At 44.7% G+C, this 25510-nt stretch overlaps 1 protein-coding gene across 4 annotated transcripts in view; it reads left to right on the top strand.

Moving 5' to 3' along the window:
• The window catches only part of LOC140725782 (fibroblast growth factor 12), a 386213-nt gene that overhangs the window by 275841 nt on the left and 84862 nt on the right, over positions 1-25510 (top strand). For all 4 annotated transcript variants that reach the window (XM_073041687.1, XM_073041684.1, XM_073041683.1 and 1 more), the window contains one exon: positions 8692-8795. In XM_073041687.1, the coding sequence (XP_072897788.1) occupies positions 8692-8795 (104 nt within the window). The remainder of the gene's footprint in view (positions 1-8691; positions 8796-25510) is intronic.

The following is a 25510-nucleotide window of genomic DNA, read 5'->3' as shown; positions in this document are numbered from 1 at the left end:
CGATTATCCACGTCATACGACAGAACACAATGAACGAGGAAACGATAGGGTAAAAGCAAGCTTCTCCCTCTGGGGTTGGGCGAGACAAGCACTAGAGGTCATAGGTTATGGGTGAAAGTTGAAATATTTAAGGGGACTATGAGGAGGAACGTAATCACTCAGAGGGTGGACTGAGCTGCCAGCAGAAGTGGTGAATTCGACCATCTAGTGCGTGCTGAACTATTATTCTGCCTAGTCCCATCAACCTGCACCCGGACCATACCACTCCCTACCACTCCCATCTACGTTCCCATCCAAATTCCCTTTAAGTGTTGAAATCAAACCGGTATCCACCACTTCCACTGGCAGCTTGTTCGGGAGGCTGAGGGGTTGATTGATAGGATGTGCAGGCAGATCGTTACACCCAAAGTGCAGTCAAGGGAAAAATCTTGCCTGACAGATCTGCTGGTATTCTTTGAGGAAAGAACAAGCTGGATAGCCGAAGAAGGGTCAGTGGATGTTGTTTACTTGGATTTTCAGAAGGCCTTTGACAAGGTGCCTCACGTGAAGTGGCTTAACAAGTTGAGAGCACATTGTATTACAGGAAAGATACTGGTATGGATAGTAGGTTAGCTCACTGGCAAGAGGGAAATAGTGGGAATAACATTCTGGTTGGCTGCTGCTGACTCATGGTGTTCTGCACGGGTCAGTGTTGGGACCAATTCTTTTCATGTTACATGTCAATGATGGCTTTGTGGACCAAGTTTGCAGATGATATGAAGATAGGTGGAGGGGCTGGTAGTGCTGAGGAAGCAGGGTGTCTGCAGAACGGGCAAAGAAGTGTCAGGTGGAATATAGTGTAGGGAAATGTATGGTCTTGTACTTTGTTAGAAGGAATAGAGGCAGAGACCATTTTCTAAACAGGGAGAAAATTCAAAAAAATCAGATGTGCTAAGGGTCTTGGGGATCCTTGTGCAGGATTCCCTGAAGGTTAACTTGCAGGTTGAGTCAGTGGTGAGGGGGGTAAGTGCAATGATAGCATTCATTTCATGAGGGCTGGAATATAAAAGCAAGCATGTAATGCTCAGGGTTTATGAAGCACTGGTTAGATCATACTTGGTGTATTGTGAACAGTTTTGGGCCCCTTATCTGGCATTGGAAAGATCCAGAGGAGATTAACAACAATGATTCTGGGAATGAAAGGGTTAATGTATGAGGAGTGTTTGATTGCTCTGGGCCTGTACTCACTGGAGTTTAGAAGTTTGGGAGGGGGTCTCATTGAAACCTATCAAATATCGAAAGGCATAGAGAGAGATGGATGTGGAGAGGACATTTCCTACAGTGGAAGAGTCTAGGACCAGATGCCACAGCCTCAGATTAGAGGGACATCCACTTAAAACAGAGATGAGCAAGAACTTTTTAATTCAGAGCCTAGTGAATCTGTGGAATTCATTGCCACAGACAGCTGTGGAGGCCACGTCATTGGATATATTTAAAGTGGAGGTTGATAGTTTTCATGACTACTCAGTGTGTCAAAGATTATGGGGAGAAGGAAGGAGAATGGGATTGAGAGGGGTAATAAATCAGCCATGATGGAATGGGTGAGCAGACTCAATGGGCTGAATGGCCTAATTCTGCACCTATATCCTATGGTGTTATATCCTCTTTGTATCATATACCTCTAACAAATCTCCCCTCATTCTCCTATGCTCGAGGGAATGCAGTCCAAACACATTCAACCTCTCCCTATAACTCAGGTCTTCAAGTCCCAGCAACATCCTTGTAAATTTTCTGTACACTCTTTCAGTCTGATTGATATCTTGTACACTCGGTGGTATTTTATTAGGAACACCTGTACACCTGCTTGTTAATGCAGATATCTAATCAGACAATCACATGGTAGCAACAGTGCGTAAAAAGCATGCAGACATGGTCAAGAGGTTCAGTTGTTGTTCAGACCAAATGTCAGAATGGAGAAGAAATGTGATCTAGGTGACTTTGTCTGTTGAATTGTTGGCGCCAGACGGGGTGGTTTGAGTATTTCAGAAATTGTTGATCTCCTTTCTTGCACAACAGCTTCTAGAGTTTACAGGGAATGGTGTGAAAAGCAAAAAAAAAACATCCAGTGAATGGCAGTTCTGTGGGTGAAAATTGCGTTGGCTGCCAGTGACTAGTGGTGTTTCCCAGGGGTCAGTGTTGGGACCACTTCTTTTCAATGTTGTATACCAATGATTTCGATGATGGAATAGGTGGCTTTGTTACCAAGTTTGCAGATGATACAAAGATTGGTGAAGGAGCAGGTAGTGTCCAAGAAAAAGGTAGGCTGCAGAAGGACTTAGACAGATTAGGAGAATGGGCAAGAAAGTGGCAAACGAAATACAATGTTGGAAAATGCATTGTGATACACTTTGGTAGAAGAAATGAATGTGCAGACTATTTTCGAAATGGAGAAAATCCAAAAATCTGAGATGCAGAGTGGCTTTGGAGTCCTTGTGCAGAACATCCTAAAGGTTAACTTGCAGGTAGAGTCAGTGGTGAGGAAGGCAAATACAATGTTAGCATTCCTTTCAAGAGGACTAGAATACAAGAGCAGGGATTGTGATGCTAATGCTTTCAAAGGCACTGGTGAGGCCTCACCTTGAGTATTGTGAGCAATTCTGGGCTTCACGGCTAAAAAAAGATGTGCTGGCTTTGGAGAGGGTTCAGAGGAGGTTCATAAGGATGATTCCAGGAATGAAAGGGTTATCATAGGAGGAACATTTGATAGCTCTGCATCTGTACTCGCTGGAATTTAGAAGGATGAGGAGGGATCTCATTGAAACCTTTCAGATGTTGAAAGACATAGCCAGAGTAGATGTGGAAAGAGTGTTTCCCATGATGGTGGAGTCTAGACAAGAGGGCACAGCCTCAAGATAGAGCAACGTCCATATAAAACAGAAATGCAGAGAAATTTCTTTAGCCAGAAGATGGTAAATCTGTGGAACTTAATACCACAGGCAACTCTGGAGGCCGGGTCGATGGGTGTACTTAAGGCAGAGCTTCATAGGTCTTGATTGGACACAGCATCAAATGTTACATGGAGGAAGCCAGGGAATGGGTCTGAGGAAGGGAAAAATGAATCAGCCATGATTGAACTGAACAGACTCAGTTGGCAAACGGCCTGATGATCTTATGTAAAAGACCTTGTTATAAAGAGAGGTCAGAGGAGAATGGCCAGGCTTGTGACAGCAACTGAAATAACCAGACATTGTGGTGGTTAACAGTGATGAGCAGAAAAGTATCTCCCCATGTTGAACCTTGATGTGGATGAGCTTCTGCAGAAGGCCACGAGCTTCCGTTCATTCTGTGGCCACTCTGTTGTGTGAAGGAGATACATGAAGTGGCGACTGAGTGTACTTATGCAGATGAATAGTCATCTCCTGTTCTTAGACTGCAGACTTTGCCAGTCCCTTATTAAAGAGTAGTTTGCTGCTCTATAAAAGATCCACAAATCCCCACCTCATTAAACAGGCAAATTTATGCAGCATTCCAAACTGTGCTAATGAGTTAATTTGCAATTTTGCCCAGTGGTGGTATGTTCTGATTGTGCTGAGAAAGGACAGGAGGCGGTAACCATCCGCTTTGTTTGAAAGTGAATGGCGTATAATTAGATTAGCGCTCCAAGTGGTACAGGAACCCCATCATTAATTACGGATGCAATTAAAAGGCTGGAAGGCAGTTTTCACTTCCACTCTCAATGTGTCTGGCCAGCACTGATAAGATTGTGCTGTGACAACAGATTTAATGCCACTTATCTTCTCGAACAGGCCGGCCAACCTTATACTCGTGCAGATCTATGGGATGCGATTTGCCAAATGTCAATGCCAGCAGCTTTCCCCAGGATGTTTGGGACTCCAGCTGTTCTTGCTTCGTTGTCATGACCCCAAATTTAATTGGAGTTGGGAGAAATTTAACTAGCATAAAAACTGTTTGTGCCTTTGCCAGAAACTTGTGTGAGAATCCAAAATTGTTCAATTGATGGCAGCATGCTTGTAGTTATTTTAGAAATCAGTTGACCCAGAATGAATGTCTAATACGAAGGCATGTGTTATAATGAGAGGTTGGACAAACTTGGGTTGTTTTCTGTAGAGCGGCAGAGGTTGAGGGGAGATCAGACTGGACCATGAACTCATCAGTGATTTCTGTCTGGACAATGAACCAGCGTACACTATTTTCACTGTTCCCTCGGCTGCGTGGGTGTGCGGCCACGCGATAACTGAAATGCTCCCGCGCACATAGCCTGCACAGCTGGAATAGACAGACGAGAAAAAGTTTACAGAATGTGAAAGATTTTCTTTGCTGCATTTCATTGTACCTTTCAATTAATAAATAAAATCACAAGAATGTGATTTTTCCATTTTCATTCTTAATATTCATAGTATGCATATTCCAAAACCTGTGTTTAAAATACCATAGTGTTCAGGCTGTGTAAAAATTTCCTGCTCAGCAATGGTTGGTCCACGCAGCTGTAAAAAGCAATGAGATGGAGCGTTACCTACCTCATACTTTTTCCCTCTCTCTTGCACTACTCATTTAATTTAAATTTTTATATTCGAGTAATGTATAGTTTTGTAAAATTGTGTATTGCGCCGTACTGCTGCCACAACACAGCAAATTGATGGCATGTGGTAGTGCTATTTTAAACCCAATTCTGATGGGGTTTTATAAGAGGCATACAGTAGACAGACAGTATCTTTTTTCTAAGGTTGAGATATCCAAAACCAGAGGGCATGCATTTAAAATGAGAGGGGGTAAGTTCAAAGAAGAAGTGGGGAGAATGTTTCTTTAAAGAGAGAGTGGTGGGTATTTGGAATACACACATGGGATGGTGGTAGAGTCACATACGTGAGGGACATTTAAGATAGGCACACAGACGATAGAAAGATGGTGGGTTACCTGGGACGGGAGGATTAGTTTGATCTTAGAGTAGGTTAAAAGGTTGGCACAACATCGTGGGCCAAGTGTTACTGTGCTGTAGTGTTCTTAAATCCTTTTTCAATGCATCCTTAATGACCTCAAATGAAATAGAGGAACGATGCCCCATATTGCACCTGAGCAATATCCAAACTGGTGGCATGACGTTAAATTCTCAAACTTCTACTAACTGCAGTGCTAACGGTAGTGCTTTACAGTGCCAGCAAACACCGATCAGATTTCAATTCCCACCGCTGTCCTGTAAGGAGTTTGTACGTTCTCCCCGTAACCACATGGATTTCCTTCGGGCGCCCCAGTTTCCTCCCACATCAGAGATATGTACAGGTTAGCATTAGTCAGCTGTAGGAATGCGATGTTGGCGCCGGAGGCTCGGCCACTTGTGGGCTGCCCCCAGCACATCCTTGGACTGGGTTGGTCATTGACGCAAAACCTCACATTTCACTGTATGTTTGATATTCTTGTGGCAAATAACAATAATTTAAAAATCTTTAACTGCTCCCTCTCCATTTTTTTCTCTCTCCTCCTGATTCCACTGGCCACCATTATCCAATCACTTTCCCCCTACACCCACCCTCTCCACCTCCCCAAAACCCAGACACTCTTCCCCGCTTCACTCCCTTGACTCATGTTCCATCGTCCTATCAGACTTCATCATCTTCAGCCACTTCTATGTAACACATCCCAGTGCTCCTCCATCATTTCCACTCTCCCCTCCTTAGCCCATCTGTCACTCCCCGGCCCCTGCATCCACCAGTATGAGGGCAATCACTCGAGTCGAGGATGATGTGCTACCTGTGGTGGGTCCTCTGGCAGCTACAGAGCCCTTTCCAGGATCACATATTCTATTTAAGTGAATTTCCTTCATGGAGAGTGCCTATGTGTGACCTTGTTTAACGTGGAGAGGCTGATGAACGGGCAGCCACCACATGGTCCTCATCAGTTCGGGGTCAGGGTCCAGTGGCATAGAATGCAAGGCAACTGGGGGACCCTTCACTGCTGTAGCCTCCCTCCGCCTTCACTGCCGTTGTGATGTGTCACCAACATCCACCAGCTCCACTGCTGAGGTTATGGATCGCTCTTTTTCTCGAACCTCCCCCTTGACCTTACCGTCATGAGTGACCTAACCAAGAGCTAAACTCCAGACAGCATCGCTCTTGGAATCACAGCAACATACAAGCTTCTCCACCATAACAAGGTGACAATCCTCAGCGAAGACCTGGATCAACTACCACCTGCAAGTTTTGCCTCTCCTCTTCTTTACCTCTTACTGTCTATCAGCTCTAATGAAAGGTCTCATCCGGTCTGAAACGTAGACTGTGTATTTCCCTCCTTAGATGCTGTCTGAATTGAAGACCTGGGTTATAGAGAAAGGTTGAATAGGCTAGGACTTTATTCCCTGAGTGCAGGAGAATGAGATGAGATTTAACAAAGGTATATAAAATTATGAGGGATATTGATAGGGTAAATGCATCAGGCTTTTTCCACTGCATTGGGTAAGAATAGCATTTTATAGAGATGCAACGTTACCTTGCAGTTCTTGAACTCAATCCCCCGATTAACGAAGGCCAACACCTCAGGGGCCTTCGTAACCACCCTATCAACTTGTGCAGCAACTCATGTGGAACTCAAGATTCCTCTGTTCCTCCACACTGCTAATAATTGTGCCTTTAATCCTGTACTCTGCCTTCAAATTCAACCTTCCAAAGTGAATCACTTCACACTTTTCTGGATTGAGTCCACCTGCCACTTCTCAGCCCAGCTCTGCATCCTATGGTAACCTACGTCAGACACCCCTCTAAGCTATCCACAACACCACAAACCTTTGTGTCATCTGCAAGCTTACTAACTCACCTGCCCACTTACTCATCCAAGTTGTTTATGGACATCACAAAAACAAGGATCCCAGAACAGATCCTGTCAAAGTGGAGCTGCATCCTCCCCAGTGTCCTCGGCCAGAATCCATCAACCCAATTAACGTCACCAAAAACTGTCACTGCTTTTTTTGTTGTGTCCAAATTAGGAGTTAATGTTTCTACCAGCAACACGCAAAATGCTGAAGAAACTCCGCAGATGAGATAGCATCTGTAGAGAGGAATAAAGAGCCGATGTTTTGGGCCAGCACACGTCAACAGGACTGGAAAGGAAGGGGGAAGAAGCCAGCAGTCTGTCTGTGTTACTCTGGATTTCCTGCATCTAAAGAATCTTCTATTAATGTTTCTGTGACCTGGCTGCAGTCCAAAAGTAATTAACTAGCAGTGAAATGCTTTGAAATTCCTTGTGGTCACTTTATGTGCTATATACACTCAGCAACCACTTTATTAGATACACCTGGACACCTGCTCATTAATGCAAATATTTAATCAGCCAATCATGTGGCAGCAACTCAATGCATAAAAACATGCAGACATGGTCAAGAGGTTCAGTTGTTGTTCAGATAAAATGTCAGAATGAAGAAGAAATGTGATCTAAGTGACTTTGACTGTGGAATGATTGTTGGTGCTAGACGGGGTGGTTTGAGTATCTCAGAAACTGCTGATCTCCTGGGACTTTCACATACAACATTATCTAGAATTTACAGAGAATGGTGTGAAAAACAAAAAACATCCAGTGAGTGGCAGTTCTGTGCGTGAAAGTTCTTTGTTAATGCGAGGTCAGAGAATGGCCAGACTGGTTCAAGCTGACGGGAAGGTGACAGTAACTCAAATAACCACACGTTACAACAGTGGAGTGCAGAAGAGCATCTCTGAATGCAGAACCCTTGAACTTTGAAGTGGATGGGCTGCTGGAGCAGATGTTGTGGGTGTACATAATAAAGTGGCCACTGGAAGTAACAAACTCTGATGAGCTTATGATGAACTGATTCTTTATCTTGAGAATGCGCCAGCGATCACCATTCACGGGGTTCAATTCCCACTGCTGTGAAACAAACAAACACTGGAGTTTGTTTGTTCTCCCCGTGACCACATGGGTGTTCTCCAGGTGCTCCAGTTTCCCCCCATGTTCCAAAAACGTACAGAGCTGTAGTTACTAAGTCATGGGCATGCTGTGTCAGTGTGAGGAGTAGAGTGACTCTTGCGGGCTGCCGAGCACAATCAGGCTGTGTTCGGCATTGATGCAAATGGAGCACCCAGAGGAAACCCGCGTGGTCACAGAACGTACAAACTCCTTACAGACATGGTGGGAATTGAACCTTGGTCGCTTGCACTGTAAAGGCCAGTGACTCTCAGAGTGTGGTGTTGATGATACCCGCCATCAAGCACATAAATCCAGAAATGTACCGAGAAAAGGCCAGTAACATCAGCAAAGATAACCCATCCATCTCATGGACTTCCTGTCCCACTCCCACAATGGAGGAGGCTATGTAACATCCACGACAGGAACACCAGACTCAAGCAGTAAGGCTGATCAACACCTCCACCCACTAACCCACACTTCTACACCCTCAACTACCACTACTTTATCATTTCCTTATATACAAATACTCCTGTGCCTAGTGTCAGTTTATGGACAGACAATCAATCTATGTATATAAGCTATTTTATGTATTTATATTTATTGTGTTTTTTTATTATTGTGATCTTTATCTTATTTTTTTTATGCTGCATTGGATCTGGAGTAACAATTATTTCTTCTCCTTTACATTGTGTACTGGAAATGACATTAAACAATCTTGGATCTGGAATCAGATGCCAAGAATAGGTGGCTGCCCCATTTCTAAATGGTTTTGTCTTTCTCCAGCTCTGTTCAACCTGATTCCCGTGGGTCTGCGGGTCGTGGCGATACAAGGCGTGAAGTCTGGCCTCTATGTGGCCATGAATGGCGAAGGTATCCTCTACAACTCGGTGAGTGTTAAACTCTTCGTTACCACTCCCTTCAGCCAGGAACCTGCAGCTGACCGGACGAAACCGCAGGTGGTCTATATCATCTGTGGCATGTCAATGACTTGGGTGAAGGATTTGATGGCTTTTTGGCCAGCCTTGCGAACAATATGAGATAGGTGGGGGTAGGTTGTGTTGACGAGGTTGGGTATCTGCAGAAGGACTTAGATTGGGAGAATGGGTGAAGAAGTGGCAGATGGAATATGGTTCGGGGAATTGCATGGTCATGTACTTCGGTAGAAGGAATGAAGGTGTGGGCTGCTTTCTGAACGGGGGAAGCTTCCAAAATCAAAGGTGCAGAGGCACTTGGGAGTCCACGTGCAGGATTCCCTGAAGGTTAACTTGCAGACTGAATTGGTAGTGAGGGAGACAAATGCAATGTTAGCGTTCATTTCAAGAGGACTATAAAAGCAAGGCTGTAATGCTGAGGCTTTAAAAGGCATTGGTCGGACTGCACTCGGAGTAACGTGAGCAGTTGTCGGCTTCTTAGCTAAGAAAAGATGTGCTAGCATTGTTCCATTTAGAACAGATACAAGGAGCAATTTCTTTAGCCAGAGGGTGGTGAATCTGTGGAATTCATTACGACAGATGGCTGTGCAGGCCAAATCATTGGGTATATTTAAAGCGGAGTTTGATAGGCTCTTGCAGAATGGGACTGAAAGGGATAATAAGTCAGTCAAGATTGAATGGTGGAACAGACTTGATGGGCCAAATGGCCTTATTCTGCTCCTATGCCTTGTGGTCTAATTGACAGGAAACTCATTAAGACATTGATCTTCCATTTATTTTGTGTTTTTCCTCAGCCTGGGAACCAAGAGAGACAGTCAGAGGCTTTTCCCCAGGGCTGAAATGGTTGCCTAAAGACAGCACAGGTTTAAGGTGCCGGGGAGTAGGTACAGAGGAGATGTCAGGGGTAAGTTTTTTACTCAGAGTGGTGAGTGCGTGTAATGGCCAGTCAGCAACAGTGGTGGAGGCAGATACGATAGGGTCTTTAAGAGACTTTTGGATAGGTACATGGGGCTTAGAAAAATAGAGTGCTATAGGTAAGCCTAGTAACTTCTAAGGTAGGGACATGTTCGGCACAACTTTGTGGGCCAAAGGGCCTGTATTGTGCTGTAGGTTTTCTATGTTTCTATTAAGAATGTTGTTGGATTTTGAATTCTGAATTCAGAAAATTGAATGATTGTAACTACTATTTTGGGTGTAGACTTTGATCGTAGAAGTTCTGGAATCTCTCTTGTTAGCACCATCTAGAGGTCATGGGTTAAGGGTGAAAGGTGAAATATTTAAGGGGAACACGAGGGGCAACTTCTTCACTTCGAAGGTGGTGAGAGAGTGGAACGAGCTGCCAGAGCAAATGGTGGATGTGGGTTTGATTTCAACATTTAAGACAAATTTGGATAGGAACATGGATGGGAGGGGTATGGATGCCCATGGTCCGGGTGCAGGTCGATGGGACCAGGCAGATTAATAGTTCAGCACTGATTAGATGGGCCGAATAATTATGTATTCTTTCTGCTCGGTACATTTCCTCCCCAGCGGCTTGATCAGATTGATGGAGTTCACGGTTCCCTCTAAGCTGTGTTGGCGTGTCACCACACCGTCATTGAAATGCGCCCGCGCAGCTGCGATTTTCTTTTATGTGTTTTGTTAAGGTGCTGAGCGGTTCTCAGGCTGCGTAATAATTTCCTGCTCAGCACAGTGATTGGTCCACGCAGCTCTAAAAAAATACTCGAGGGGACGTTGATGCTGAGTAAAGACTGCTCACTCTTCGGTGGAAATGTCTTGCAGTTTCAGCAGAGCTCAGTTATGGCAATGACCCCAGTTCTCTCAGCATACGGTGCATGTGTATGTCTGTCTGGGTACGTGTGTCTATATCCCCAGTGTGTACCCAGTGGCCACTTCATTAGGGACCTCTTGTACCTTATAAAGTGCTCACTGAGTGCATGTTCATGGTCTTCTGCTGCTGTAGCCCGTCCACGTCAAGCTTCGATGCATTGTGTGTTCAGAGATGCTTCTGCACGCCGCTGTTGTGTCAGTTGTCAGTGAAGACAGGAATGTTGGTAAGAGTTGACGGGACGTTGGGGAATTTCTTCAGCCTCCTGAGGAAGTGAAGACATCGGTGAGCTTTTCTGGTTGGACCAGGACAGGCTGCTGATGATGTTCACGCCTAGGAGCAGGAAACTCTCAGCCCTCTCACCCTCAGCATCATTGATGTTAACAGGAGTCTGTTCATCAATCCTTTCTGAAGTCAGTGATCGGCTCTTTTGTTTGGCTGGCATTGAGGGAAAGGTTGTTGCCGTGACAGCGTGTCACTAAGCTCTCTATCTTTTTCCTAGAGTCACATAACTCTGCCACACAGAAACAGGCCCTACGACTCACCTATTCCGTGCCGAACTATTAATCTGCCAAGTCCCATTGACCTGCATCCAGACCACAGCCCTCCATACCCCTCCCATCCATGTACCTATCCAAGCTTCAAAGGTACATTTAATGTCAGCAAAATGTATACAATATACATCCTGACATGCTTTTTAATCACAAACACCCAAGAAAACAAGAGTGCCCCAAAGATTGAATGACAGTTAAATGTTAGAACCCCAAAGCCCCCCAGCTCCCCCCTCCCAGCAGCAAAGCAACGATCCCCCCTCCCCCACTGGCAAAAAAAGCATCGGTGCCCTCCACCCAGCGCTCCCTCCAACGTGCAGCAAAGCATCAATAAAGACACAGACTTGCAGTACCCCAAAGACTACTGGTATTCGACAAACCAGGCTCTAACTCTCTCCCTGATAAGGGAAAAAGCGGTGTCCCCATTTCACAGCGAGAGGGGAGACATGACAAACAACTCGCTGGTTTACGATGTTAAAAGTCCGTCGCATCGCTTTTTCGGAGCTCCGTACCCAAAGATCTCGGGTCTCTGGGCACACGGCCGGCCGCCAGCTCAATGCTTTCGACCTTCCATCTCCCATGACACACCGAGTTCCCGCAGAGGCACTGACCTTCAGTCCGCCCACCTCCAGTGCCATGAAACCCCGGAACTCCAAAGGCGAGCTGATCTCCTAGGCCGCATCCTTGGTATATTGAATAACGGCCAGTCGTGAAACCCCGAGAGCCCGTTCCATTCCCGCAAAGTACCGAAGTCAGCGTGTAACTCCGGGTCAGGGTCTTCAAAAGAACCCTGAAAGGGAAAAATAAAGATATTGAAGATATGATTTGAGCTGCTTCCGAAGATGCAAGCAAAGGAGTCGCCATTAAGCGCCACTGTCTCTCCTAAGCTCCTCCTCCAGCATTTAACTCCTCCTAAATGTTGAAATTGAACCCAAATCCACCACTTCCACTCGCAGCTCGTTCCACACTCTCACCACCCTCGAAGTGAAGAAGTTTCCCCCAATGTTCCCTGTAAACTTTTCACCTTTCACCCTTAACCCATAACCTCTAGTTCTAGTCTCACGCAATCTCAGTGGAAAATGCCCTATCTATATCCCTCACAAAATGCTGGTGGAACACAGCAGGCCAGGCAGCATCTATAGGGAGAAGCGCTGTCGACGAAGTCCTGACGAAGGGTCTCGGCCCGAAACGTCGACATCGCTTCTCCCTATAGATGCTGCCTGGCCTGCTGTGTTCCACCAGCATTTTGTGTGTGTTGTTGTTTGAATTTCCAGCATCTGCAGATTTCTTCATGTTTGCTATCTATATCCCTTATCATTTTGTATACCTCTGTCAATATCCCCTCAATCTCTTACACTCTAGGGACCTATAGAATCCTGTACTTCGACCCGTCTTTATTTGCGATACCACCCATTGTACCTGTAGCTCATTGTACTTGTTCTGCCCATTCAGTTACTGGTACCACAGCATGCCAGTGGGTCGTGCGTGTTCAGACACGGTGGTGAATTGTGAACTGGAATTCAGTACATAATTGTTTCTGCTGGTTGCAGTCTGCTGCAGGAGATCCTAGATTCTGGTAAAATCTTGACTTGTTCAGTGATGCACTTCAAGGAAAGGGAACCCAGTGTCCATTCTTGATCTGACTTAGATTTCCCAGAGACTCAAATGTCCTTAAACAGGGCTGACAATGTAATTAGAGTCAAAGGTCACTGTGCAGAGAAACATGATGAATTGTTATTCCCATCGACCCATCGACCTGCACCGGGACCACAGCCCTGCACACCCCTCCCAACCATGTACCTATCCAAACTTCTCTTAAACACTGATATCAAGCCCGCATCCACCATTTGTACTGACACCTCATTCCACACTCTCACCACCCTCAGAGTGAAAAGTTCATCCTAAACATTTCACCTTTCACCCTTTACCTATGTTCTCCAGCTCTCGTTTCATCCAACCTGAGTGGAAAAAGCCTCCTTGCATTCACCCTGTCTATGCCCCTCATAATTTTGTATACCTTTATGAAATCTCCCTTTGCTCTCCTAAGTTCTACAGAATGAAGTCCTGACCTTTTAAACCTTTCCTGATAACTCCGCTCAAGTCCCTGCAAAATGCTTGCAAGTTTACTCTGCACTCTTTCAATCTTACTGCTATCTTTCCCGTCGGTACGTAGGTGACCAGAACTGCACACAGATTGGTCTGATAACCCCTGAGCAGTGATTCACTGCTTCAGAATCAGCAGCAAGTTTAATATCGCTGGAATATGTGGTGAAATCTGCGGTGGTTGTGTGACGGTTCTTGAATGACTGAGTGTCGAAATGGAGTAAAATTGTCAGATGTGTGTGGGTGATGCGCTAGTGTGTAAAGTGTTAGAAACATTAATGGATCCAAGTCAGGTAGTCATGGCAACCGTTTTGCCCTTTAAAAGTTGAAGGAGCTGAAGCCACAGTGATTTGTTTCAGTATAATTGGTCCATTTACCAGTTTAAATACTTGCACACATCCTCAATAACCTTTTCCATCACATGGGTTTGTTTTCAGGCCGATAGCCTCGGCCTCTCTCGACCCTGTCCTGCGTACGTATGATGCTACCGTTTCATTTGCCATCGGTTTCGAACTCTGACTGGATCGAAGTCTCCCCCAGGCTGGCACAGTGAGCGCAACAAATACGATGACCTTTCGAACCTGACTTCCAGATAAGGTGCCAACTTCACAAAAAGCTGCTGAAAGTTGTAATGTCTGGCAGCTCCATCACGGGCACTAGTGTTGAGGACACCTTCAAAAGGTGGTGCCTAAAAAACTGGCAACCATCATTAAGGACCCCCATCACCCAGGACATGCCCTCTTCTCATTGCTACCATCAAGAAAGTACCGGAGTCTGAAGACACACATTCAGCATATTAGGAACAGCTTCTTACCCACTACCATCGGATTTTGAGTGGACATTGAAACCATATACACTACCTCAACATTTTCTCTCTTTTGCTCTGTTTTTGCACTTTGTTTTATTAAAAATATATTTCTTATTGTAATTTTTTATTATTATGTATTGAAATATCCTACTGCTGCAAAACAAATTTTACGACAAATGCCAGTGATATTAAACCCCTCCCCCTTTCTTTCTTCCAAGGCCTTCCGTCCTATGATACTCCCTCTTCTCCAGCCAATCAACTTCCCAGCTCTTAGCTTCATCCCTCCCCCTCCTGTCTTCCCCTATCAGTTCGGATCTCCCTCTCCCACTTTCAAATCTCTCACTAGCTCTTCTTTCAGTTAGTCCTGACGAAGGGCCTCGGCCCCAAACGTCGAATGTACTTCTCCCTATAGCTGCTGCCTGGCCTGCTGTGTTCCACCTGCATTTTGTGTGTGTTGCTTGAATTTCCAGCATCTGCAGATTTCCTGGTGTTTGCGATATTGAGCCTGATTCAAAATCTGTTTCTGACATTCATGAGCCTATCTAAACATCTCTTAAAAGTGCAAAATGCATCTGCCTCTACCCCCACCCCAGGCATCATATTCTAGACACCCACCCCTCTCGGTGTAAAAAAATACCCCACTTGGCCCTCACATCTCCTTTGAAATTCCCCCTCCCCCAATCTTCAATGCATACACTCAGGTATTAAACATTTCAACCCTTAGAAAAAAATACTGTCTACTCTGTCTATGCCTCTCATAATCCTGTAATCCTCTTCAATATCCACCATTCAAGACAAGGCAACCCAAGTTTGCCCAATCTATCATTAGAGCTTTCTTACTTACTTAAGCATTTCACCCCTACTGGGGCATAGGCCACTGATGGCAGATGGCCAGAGTTCTCTGTCCTGGGCCCGTCTTTCAAGTTGTCCCCAGGTGTAGCCCATCTTCAAAGGTTCTTCCTCTCTCAGGGTTGAGGTCTTTGGAACCTCTGTTGGTGTTTCTGTAGCTCTAGGTTTTTATGGGATGGGGTTGCTAGCCCTGTGCCCAACCCTCCTCCTTTTACAGCCAGGATTGGGGCCTAATAAAATGGCCGTTGAGTGTATATTTCCCTAATTTCTTGCACAAGACACCCAAGTTCTGGGCCTGTACTGGCTGGTGTTTAGAAGAATGGATGAGGTTGGTATAGAAACTTATGAAATATTGAAAGGCCTATATAGAGTGGATATCGAGAGTATGCTTCCAATAGTGGGGAGTCTAGAACTAGTGGGCACAGCCTTGGAATAGATGAACATCCCGTTAGAACAGAGATGAGGAGGAATTTCTTTAACCAGAGGGTAGTGAAATCTGTGGAATTCATTGCCATAGACAGCTGTGGAGGCCAAGTCATTGAGTATATTTAAAGCTGTGGACTGCTGACTCTTGATTAGCCAGGGTGTCAAAGGTCATAGGGAGGAGGCAGGAGAATGGGGCTGAGAGGGGTAATGCAGTACAGTGCAAATGTCTTAGGCACATATACATGGCTATGGTGCCTCAGAGTTTGCACGGTACTGTATTTGTCAATGTGGAGAGCGAGTTTGTATATCTGGTGGAAGCAAAGGATGGTGGGAATGGTGAGGGTGGAGTGCCGCAGAAGCAGTGTGGGACAGATGGCAGAGGAGGAGTGCCAGGGGTGGGGTGCGATGCAGGTGCAGACACTTCCAGCCCTGAGACACTGGACAAGGCAATTCGATTCCAAACAATTGGTTTATTGATCATTACAGAATCTTTCTCTGGTGCTTCCTGTTCCCTCCTCTCTCCCTTCCCCTTTGTCGAACCATGATTCCCCTCTCCCCGCCCCCTTCCCACTCTCAGTCCTCAATAGAGACCCATATCAGAATCAGGTTTATCATCACTCACATATGCCATGAAATTTGTTTTTACGTGGCAGCAGTATAGTGCAGTACGTAAAATTAGTACAGTACTGTGCAAAGTGTTGAGCATCCTAGCTATATATATGTGCCTAAGAGTTGCACAGTACTGAAATCAGCCACGATGGAATGATGAAGCCCACTTGATGGGCCAAATGGCCTATTTCTGCCATTTCTTATGGTCTTATCGTCTAATTGGCAGGAAATCTATGAGGAAATTTATCTTGTGTGTTATTTTGCATTTTTCCTTAGTTTGGGAACCATTAAGAAAGTTGTTCAACTGTGAATTCAGAAAATTGAATAATTGTAATTATTATTTTGGGAGTACACTTTGATCATAGAAGTTATGGAATTTCATGTTAGCATCATCTAGAGGTGTCATAGGTTTCAGGTGAAAGGTGAAATGTTTAAGGGGAACAGGAGGGGGATTTCTTCACACTGAGGGTGGTGAGAGAGTGGAACGAGCAGCCAGAGCAAGTGGTGGATGTGGGATTGATTTCAACATTTAAGAGAAATTTGGATAGGTTCATGGATGGGAGGGGTGTGGATGCCTGTGGTCCGGGTGCAGGTTAATAGTTCAGCGCTGATTAGGTGAGCTGAGAGGCCTCTGTCTGTGATGTAGCTCTGCGACTCAGGGATGTGGAAAATCCATCTTTCACTGACCTGGGATGTCTAGAGGGTTTCTTAGTTAGTTTACAGACTTCTTCACTGTAATAGTTACCTCGCAGCACAAACCAATCTGTCTAGTTTACCATTGTCAGGCTAATGAATTCCCAGATAGTCATTAAACTATACGCTTCGTAAGCAGCTTCACTTCTCCAATGCCCCTGGTGAATATTTGAGCACCAGAGTCTCAGGCTTGCGTGATTATTCTTTATTCTTTGTAAATAATTATTTATTCTTTCTTCTTCGGTACATTTCTTTCCCAGCGGCTTGATCAGCTTCACACTGAGCAATAACAGAAGGAAGTCTGCAGACGTTAGAAGTCCAAAGTAACGCACACAAAATGATGGAGGAACTCAGCAGACCAGGCAGCCTCTGTGGAAAACAGTAAACTGTCGACGTTGTGGACCAAGACCCTTCATCAGAACTGGAAAGAAGGAAGAGAAGTCAGAGTAGAAATTGGGGGGGAGGGAGGAAGAGGTACAAGGGAGTAGGTGATGGGTGAGACCAGGAGAGGAGGAGGATGGCAATTACCAGAAGTTAGAGAAATCAATGTTCGTGCCATCAGGTTGAAGGCTGCCCAGATAGAATTTAAGGTGCTGCTCCTGCAACCCGGATCACAGTAGCAGAGCAGCCATGGACTGGCATTTCGGAATGGGAATACAGCAGCAATGAGGCCTGCACTCTTTCAATCTTACTGCTATCTTTCCTGTCGGTACGTAGGTGACCAGAACTGCACACAGATTGGTCTGATAAACCCTGAGCAGTGATTCACTGCTTCAGAATCAGCAGCAAGTTTAATATCACTGGAATATGTGGTGAAATCTGCGGTGGTTGTGTGACGGTTCTTGAATGACTGAGTGTTGAAATGGAGTAAAATTGTCAGATGTGTGTGGGTGATGCGCTAGTGTGTAAAGTGTTAGAAACATTAATGGATCCAAGTCAGGTAGTCATGGCAACCGTTTTGCCCTTTAAAAGTTGAAGGAGCTGAAGCCACAGTGATTTGTTTCAGTATAATTGGTCCATTTACCAGTTTAAATACTTGCACACATCCTCAATAACCTTTTCCATCACATGGGTGTGTTTTCAGGCCGATAGCCTCGGCCTCTCTCGACCGTGTCCTGCGTACGTATGATGCTACCGTTTCATTCGCCATCGGTTTCGAACTGTGACTGGATCGAAGTCTCCCCCAGTCTGGCACAGTGAGCGCAACAAATACGATGACCTTTCGAACCTGACTTCCAGATAAGGTGCCAACTTCACAAAAAGCTGCTGAAAGTTGTAACGTCTGGCAGCTCCATCACGGGCACTAGTGTTGAGGACACCTTCAAAAGGTGGTGCCTAAAAAACTGGCAACCATCATTAAGGACCCCCATCACCCAGGACATGCCCTCTTCTCATTGCTACCCCCAGGCAGGAGATACAGGAGCCTGAAGGCACACACTCAATGATTCAGGAACAGCTTCTGCCCCTCCACCATCAGATATCTGAATGGACATTGAACCCATGAACACCACCTCAACATATTTTCCCTTATCTTGCTCTCTTTTGTGTACCATGTAATTCATTTTTGAAAATTATATTTCTTATTGTAATTTAATTTTTTATTATAATGTATTGAAATATCCTGCTACTGCATAACAAATACCAGTGGTATTAAACCTGATTCTAAATCTGTTTCTGATATTCATGTGCCCATCTAAACATCTCTTAAATGCCCCGCATGTATCTGCCTCCAGCACCACCACATTCCAGGCACCCACCACTCTCTGTGTAAAAAAAACCTGCCCCTCACATCTCCTTTTGAAATTTCCCCCTCCCATCTTAAATGCATTCCCTCTGGTATTAGACATTTCACCCCTTGGAAAAAGATACTGTCTGTGCCTCTCATAATCTTATAAACTTGTTCCAGATCTCCCCTCATTTTCCACCGTCCCAGAGAAAGCAACCCAAGTTAGTCCAACTTCTCATTATCGCTTTCTTACTTACTTACCCCTATCACCCACTACTGGGGCATAGGCCACTGATGGCAGATCGCCAGAGTTCTCTGTCTTGGGCCCATCTTTCAAGTTGTCCCCAGATATAGACCGTCTTCGAAGGTTCTTCCTCTCTCAGGGTTGAGGTCTTTGGAGCCTCTGTTGGTGTTTCTGTAGCCCTGGGGTTTTTACAGGGTGGGGTTGCTAGCCCTCCTCCAGCCAGGTTTGGAACCTAATAAAGTATCCACTCAGGGAATATTAGTCTCTTCATTAGTTTTCCTGATATTTTTGCATTCCGTTCTCTGTATTCCATTCATCTTATCTCCATTTAGATAACTATCCGCCTTTAGGTTCTTCTTACCATATACTACCTTGAGAAATAAACAAATTTCACTTAATCTAAGTGACAGGTAATAAATATAATTTTGATTCTGAAGGAGCAGGTTTGAATTTGAAAAGCTTTTTAGAGTGTTCCTAAATGAATGACAGGATTGCTATTTGTAATGCAAGATCCTCTGACTCGACAGGAATTTGTCAATATCTTTGAACACCCACATTTGACTCAGTTGAGGTTTGGTAGGCGAAGGGCTGTAGCCTCCTTACGCTGGCCCTATTGGCATTCTGAGTGAATTCGGATCCCTTAGAAAGGATGTTCTGACGTTGGAGAGGGTCTAGAGGAGGTTCATGAGAATGATTCCAGGAATGCAAAAGTTAACATATAAGGAGCATTTGATAGCTGTGGGTCTGTACCCAGTGGAGTTTAGAAGAATAGTGGACATGAGGAACTCTGCAGATGCTGGAAGTTCAAGCAACACACAAAGTGCTGGTGGAACGCAGCAGGCCAGGCAGCATAGTGAATAGTGGGGAGAGGTTTCTTAATGAAACCTATGAAATATTGAAAGGCCTACATAGATTGAATGTGGAGAGGATGGTTCCAACAGTGGTGGTATCTAGGACCAGAGAAAGAGTCAGTGATTCAAGGGATTCAGCAGCCTCAGGATAAATGGATCACTCATTAGAACAGAGGTTAGGAGGAATTCCTTTTTCCAGAGGGTGGTGAATCTGTGGAATTCATTGTATGGATGGATGTGGAAGCCAAGTCATTGAGTGTATTTAAAGTGGAGATTGGTGGGTTCTTGATTTGTCAGGTTGGGGAGAAGGCAGGAGAATGGGGTCAAGAGGGATAGTATATCAGCCGGGATGGAGCAGACTGGATAGGCTGAATGGCCTGAGTCTGCTCCAATGCCTTACAGTCTCTTATTTTATCAAAGTATGTCCAATCTCATCTTATCCCCAGATTATTAATGCCAGTGAGTTAGAGCCTGCCTCTGGCTATAACCATGAAGCCTTTAGAAGAGAAAGTGCCTCATTAATTATGAATTCAGAAAGTATTTTCGACTTAGAAATTGCTGTCTGGTGATTGCAATTGTTCCTGCCTGTTGTAACATAGCACATTAGAAATTTAGAGGCAAGGCTTTGACAAATGTCATGTAGAACTTTCACTACGAGCCGAGAGGTGGCTTCACTGCCTCCTCATCTGAGAATCACTGATTCTTTGCACACACACACACACACAAACACACACACACACACACACACACACACACACACACACACACACACACACACACACACACACACACACACACACACACACGCAAACACATGTACAAAGCATTGAAGTGCTGGAGGAACTCAGTGGGTCAGGTAATATCTATGAAGAGGAAATAGACAGTTGACATTTCGGGCTGAGACCCTTCATCAGGATCAGGGCCCGGTTCATTTCCTTCCATTTCCTTGGTTCTCCAGCACCTTGTGTATGTTGCTGCAGGTCTCCAGAATCCTTGAACCACTGATTCTTTCTCTGATACGCTGCAGAAATGGCTAATACAAGGGGGCTTAATTCTCAGGTGACTGAATGATAATGTGGCAAACTGGATCAGCAAATTTGCAGATGACACGAACAATGGGGTGTAGTGGACAACGAGAAAAATGATCAAACTTTGTGGCAGGATCTGGAGCAGCTGGGAAAATGGACTGGAAAATGGCGGATGGAATTTAATGCAGAGAATTGTGAGGTGTTTCACTTTGGGACGATAAAACAGCTTAGGACATGCACAGTAAATGGTAGGGCACTGAGGAATGTGGTAGAACAAAAGGATCTGGGAATACAGACACATAGTTAATTGAAAGTGGTGGCACAGGTAGATGTGGTTGTAAAGGAAGCTTTTGGTACGTTGGCCTTCATAAGTCGAAGTATTGAGTACAGGAGATGGGATGTTTTGTTGAAGTTGTATAAAATGTTGCTGGGGCCGCTTTTGGAGCATTGTGTGTGGATTTGTCACCTACCTACAGGAATGATGTCAATAAGATTGAATGAGTACAGAGAAAGTTTCCAAGGATGTTGTCAAGCCTTCGGGACATGAGTTTTAGGGAAATGTTGAATAGGTTAGGACTTTATTCCCTGGAGCTTAGATAAAATATCCCGAGCTGTTAAAGGAAATATTGGAGGGAATTACAGAGGCCCTACCTATCATCTTTCAATCCTGATTTATTATCCCTCTCAACCCCATTCTCCTGCTCTCTCTCCGAAACCTTGGACACCCTGACTGATCAAGAACTTATTATCATGTGTTTCAGTACAGTCTGACCAATGCCTTATAAAGCCTCAGCATTACACCCTTGCTTTTGTATTCTGCTACCATTGTATTTGCCTTCACCACAGACTCATCCTGCAAGTTAACCTTTAGGGAATCCTGCAAGAGGACTCCACAGTCCATTTGTACCTCAGATTTTTGAACTATCTCCCCATTTGACCTCTATTGCTCCTTCCAAAGTGCATGACCATACACTTCCCTTCCCTGCACTGTATTTTATTTGCCACTTCTTTGCCCAATCTTCAAATCAGTCCAAGTCCTACAGTAGCCTCTCTACTTCCTCAGCACTACCTGCCCCTCCACCTATCTTCATATTGTCTGTAAATTTCACAAAGCCATCAATTCTGTCATCCAAATCATTGACATATAACGTGAAGAGAAGCTGTCCCGATACTGCTGCCGGACACCACTATTCACCAGCAGCCAAGCAGAAAAGACCCATTATTACCACTTTCTGCCTTCTGCTAGTCAGCCAGTCTTCTAGTAAGGGCATCAGCGGAGAAGGCAGGAGAACGGGGTTGAGAGGAATAATTAGTCAGCTGTGATGGAATGGCGGAACAGACTCGTTGGGCTGGATGGCCTAATTGTGCCCCTGTGTTTTATAGTATGAGAGATAAAAACAAAGAGTTTATGCAAGTACTCTATACAAGTCTTGCTCTCAGTCAAAGTTTAAGATCGGTGGCCCAACACATAAGCAAAGCATGCCAGCATCTTTAGTTTTCAGAAGGTTAAGAGATTTTGGCTTGTCTTCAACATTAACAAACTTCTTGAAAGTATCCTGACTGGTTGCATCATGGTCTGGAATGGCAATTTGAATGCACAGGAGAGCAATTAAGAAGCTGCAGAGAGCAATGGACTCAGCCCAATTCATCACGGGCACAGCCCTCCCCAACAGTTGTAGTATCTACACGAGGCACTGCCTCAGGAGGCAACGTCCATCATCAAAGATTCCCACCACCTGAGCCATGCTCTCTTCTCACAACTCCCATCCGACAGGAGGTACAGAAGCCTGAGGTCCCATACCACCAGGTTCAGGAACAGCTATTACCCTTCAACCATTCGGTTCTTGAACCAACCTGCACAACTCTAAACACTACAGTCTCGCAACACTATGACTACTTTGACCACTTGCATTAAAGTGGGCTTTGTTGTTTTTTGTTCTATTTGTGCTTTTTCGTGTAAAAGTTGTGAATAGTTTACACTCGGTAGCCATTTTATTAGGTACCTCCTGTGCCTAATAAAGTGGCCACTGAGTGTGTATTCATGATTGATAGGTTCTTGGTTAGTCTGAGCATCAGAGGTTACAGGGATAAGGCAGGAAAATGGGATTGATAGGGTTAATAAATCAGCCATGATCAAAAGGCAGAGCGGACACAATGGGCTGAATGTCCTATTTTTGTGCTCCTCTGCCGTATAATCTTAGTAAAGACTGACCAACAACCAATGTGGACAAGAATGCAAATTGCCTTCTTTTAACCTATCCCCAAACTTCAACAATGATCATTTATTATCAGAGTATGTATACTATATACAACCTCGAGATTTGTCTTCTTACAGGCAGCCACAAAACAACGAAACTCAATAGAACTTACTAAAAAAGACTATCAAACACTCAATGTGCAAAAAAACCCCAAATCATTTAAACAATAAAAAGTAAGCAAATAACACTCAGAATCGAAAGTGAATCCACAGCCACAAAACCAGTCATCTCTGCAGTGGATCCAGGAGCCGTTCGTCGCAGGCCACAGCCTCAGTTCAGCGCAGAGAAGAGCAAACCTCGCCAAGAAGCAAGTTGAACACCAGCCCATCCCTCACCTCCAGCCCTGACACTCTTATCATTTAATCAGGCCCAGTGCATAAATGGGCCGAACATTGGCCTGTTCATCTCTCTCGGACCCGGGCCCCGCTGCTTCGATACGGTCTCGGACCTGGGCCCCGCTGCTTCGATATGCTCTCGGACCCAGGCCCCACTGCTTCGATACGCTCTCGGATTTACAAGGATGTTGCCTGGACTGGGGAGCATGCCTTATGAGAACAGGTTGAGCGAACTCGGCCTTTTCTTCTTGGAGCGACAGAGGATGAGAGGTGACTTGATAGAAGTGTATAAGATGATGAGAGGCTTTGACTGTGTGGATAGTCAGAGGCTTTTTTCCCAGGGCTGAAATGGCTAACACGAGGGGGCAGAGTTTTAAGGTGCTTGAAAGTAGGTACAGAGGGGATGTCAGAGGTAAGTTTTTCACACAGAAAGTGTTGAATGTGTGGAATGCACTGCCAGCTACAGTGGTAGAGACAGATACAATTGAGTCTTTTAAGAGGCTCTTAAATAGAGCTTAGAGGCTATGCGGTAGGGTAATTCTAGGCAGTTTCTCGAGTAAGTTACACAGTTGGTACAACATTGTGGGCCGAAGTGCCTGCAATGTGCTGTAGATTTCTATGTTCTATGATTCTAGAACTGAGATGAGAAATTTCTTCTGTGAAATTCACTGCCACAAAGGACTGTGGAGGTCAACTTTTTTGATGTCCTTCAGGCAGAGATTCCTGTTTGTTAAAGGAGGGGGAGTTAATGTTATAGGGGAAGGCAGGAGGATGGGGAGATTTTCAAAGAAAAATGGAAAATGAACAGACTCAGTCAGTTGAATGGACTAATACAGCTCCTGTAACTCCTTATGATGGAGTTGAGGAATAACATATTTCATCTGGAGCTTGGAACGCAAGTCTGAAATTGTAGTCAAGATGAAAAAGGCATGTTCTATTTAGATAGTACTGTAACAAGCAGGATTATACACCATGGAGCTAGATTTGATTGGATGCTCTTTCAAGAAGCATCCTTAGGCGTCAAAAAAAATTAAGTGATTCAAATTGCAGTGTCAGATACGCTAAATTAATTTCAACGTTTGAGGCAGCGATGTCTCTTTCTGATTTATAATTACTGCCTTTTATTTTGTGGTCTCCCTGCAGTGATGAGGTTAATTTCCTCACTGCTTCCTCTCCCAAGAAGATGTTCTTTGCTCACTCAGCAAGCTGTGTCATGGTGTTTGCAAGCAGGGAGTCTCATATCTCTTGTTGGCAGCTAATCACTTCTGTGAACCTCGAATCCTGCCCATCTCAAAGCAGATAAAGGAAATGCAAATTCCGGAACTTTCCTGTCACTCTGGCAAACTTCAGGAAGAATACCCTGTTAACAATCCAGAAGATTTATGGAATGAATAGAAAAAGTTAATTTGAGAGTTTACAAAGAAAGAGTAGTGAACAGATTCCAAAAAATATTCTATAAAGTTTAAGTGATAAACAGGTTTGTACATAATTAAGTCCCAAAGGAAATATTCAAGGACTTTACAAAGCTTTTAAATAAGGACCTTGCATTTGTCTTCATAAGCAACATACATAAAATGCTGGAGGAACTCAGCAGGTCAGAAAGCAACTGTGGGGTTGCAGTTAACATTTTAGGCTGAAACCCTTCATCAGGACAAGACTTTCATGAGTCCATTCCAGATTAGACCATAAAATATAGGAGCAGAAGTAGGCCATTCAGCCCATCGAGTCTGCTTCGCCATTCAGTCATGGGCTGATCCAATTCTTCTTAAGATTAAGGGTTTTCATCCAAAATGTTGACTCTTCATTTCCCTTTAGAGATGCCGCCTGACCTCCTGAGTTCCTCCAGCGTTTTGTGTGTGTTGTGCAAGATTTCCAACAACTGCAGATTCTCTTGTGTCTCCATTTGTCTTCATTACATGGGAAGATTAATACCAAAAGATTATAAGATATAGGAGCAGAATTAGGCCATTTGGCCCATGGAGTCTGCTCTGCCATTCAATCATGGATAATTTATTATCCTTCTCAAGCCCGTTCTCTGATTGTTTCGATGTTTTGATGTACGTTCGTTCTTTACGTGCCATATGTATGACGTAGGTGATCCTATTCCCATGTCCATGATCAGGGGGGCTGGGCAGATGCTACACCTTGCCCAAGGGTGACCTGCAGGCTAGCGAAGGGAAGAGGTGCTTTACATTTTCTTTTGGAGACGTTTCTCCATTCCGCCACCCATTTAACTCTTAATGGCTTTAGTGAGTTTCCCAAGTTGGGTGAATGCAATGAAGGCTGCCACAGATTGCACTTCAGTGCAGCCAGCATCAGCCTGTCAGAGGATGACATGGTACTAGTGTAGGGGGTAGTGTA

The sequence above is a fragment of the Hemitrygon akajei genome, chromosome 3 (assembly GCF_048418815.1).
Source record: "Hemitrygon akajei chromosome 3, sHemAka1.3, whole genome shotgun sequence".
Lineage (NCBI taxonomy): Eukaryota > Metazoa > Chordata > Chondrichthyes > Myliobatiformes > Dasyatidae > Hemitrygon > Hemitrygon akajei.
This window is presented reverse-complemented; position numbering and strand designations above follow the sequence as displayed.